The sequence below is a fragment of the Colobus angolensis genome, unplaced genomic scaffold, assembly GCF_000951035.1.
Source record: "Colobus angolensis palliatus isolate OR3802 unplaced genomic scaffold, Cang.pa_1.0 Scaffold138, whole genome shotgun sequence".
Classification (NCBI taxonomy): domain Eukaryota; kingdom Metazoa; phylum Chordata; class Mammalia; order Primates; family Cercopithecidae; genus Colobus; species Colobus angolensis.
The window spans coordinates 2,264,114-2,265,280 of NW_012114466.1; the positions used below are offsets into that span (position 1 = coordinate 2,264,114).

The window sequence follows — 1,167 nt, forward strand, 5'->3', positions numbered from 1 at the left end:
CCGAAAAAAAAAAAAAAAAAAAAAAAAGATTATATCTTTCTTAAAATTGCTTATTAAATCTATTTTTTTTAAATAATTTAAAAGGTAGAAGATGATATCTTCCAACACTTCTGTGAAGAAATTGGTGTGGAAAATATTCGTGAATTTGAGAACAAACGTGTTAAACAGCAACAAGAAATTGATCAAAAAAGGTATTTTTATTAAAAAAAAGGTATATGTCGATAAGAAGCTTACATATTTATAAAAATAGTTATTATTTCATAATTTAGAGGAATTATGCCTGAGTTTCATTTCATCAAGAAACAGCTAGGCCGGGCACGATGGCTCACACCTGTAATCCCAGCACTTTGGGAGGCCGAGGCAGGCGGATCACGAGGTCAGATGATCGAGACCATCCTGGCTAACAAAAAATCAGCTGGGTGTGGTGGTGGGCGCCTGTAGTCCCAGCTACTTGGGAGACTGAGGCAGCAGAATGGCGTGAACCTGGGAGGCGGAGCTTGCAGTGAGCCGAGATCATGCCACTGCATGCCAGTGTGAGCAACGGAGCGAGACTCCATCTCAAAAAAAAAAAAAGAAAGGAGAAGAGATCCTACAAGATGTTAGCAAGTTGAAGAGATGAGAAAGAATCATTAAAAGAGCAGCTAGTCAGGGGAAAGAAAAGCCAGGGTAATGTGACGCCCTAAAGCCAAGTGAAGAAGTGTTTCACTTCTCCATCGTCTATATGTTTGCCTCCTGCGGCACAAATAAATTTCTTAACCTCTCCTATAGGCAGTGTGGTCACGGATGAAGAGCAGGGATTTCGTTGTCCCTCTGTCTGAATGTGTCATCCCTGGCTCTACCACTAAGTGGGTAGCCTTGGGCAAGTTGCTTAACTCTGTTCCTTGATCTTCTCATCTGTTAAATAAAGATGATAGTATTACTGACCTAGTAGAGTTTTACAACTTGGAAGTTAATTAATGTAAAAACTTTTATAACAGTGTCAGGTATATAGTAACCTCTCATTAAATAGTTTTTCATGTTTTAATTGTTATAGTTGTTTTTGTATTAGCAGTATCTAGCACAGTATCTGTTAGTACTTAATGTTTCTTGAACAACTGATTCTGTTAGCAGGGTGTGTAGAGGTACTTAATGTTTCTTGAACAACTGATTCTGTTAGCAGGGTGTGTA

At 38.5% G+C, this 1,167-nt stretch overlaps 1 protein-coding gene across 1 annotated transcript in view; it reads left to right on the forward strand.

The window, feature by feature from the left end:
• The window catches only part of SMC1B (structural maintenance of chromosomes 1B), a 73,249-nt gene that overhangs the window by 45,502 nt on the left and 26,580 nt on the right, over positions 1-1,167 (forward strand). The window contains 1 exon segment of the mRNA XM_011934798.1: positions 85-211. Coding sequence (XP_011790188.1) covers positions 85-211 — 127 coding nt within the window.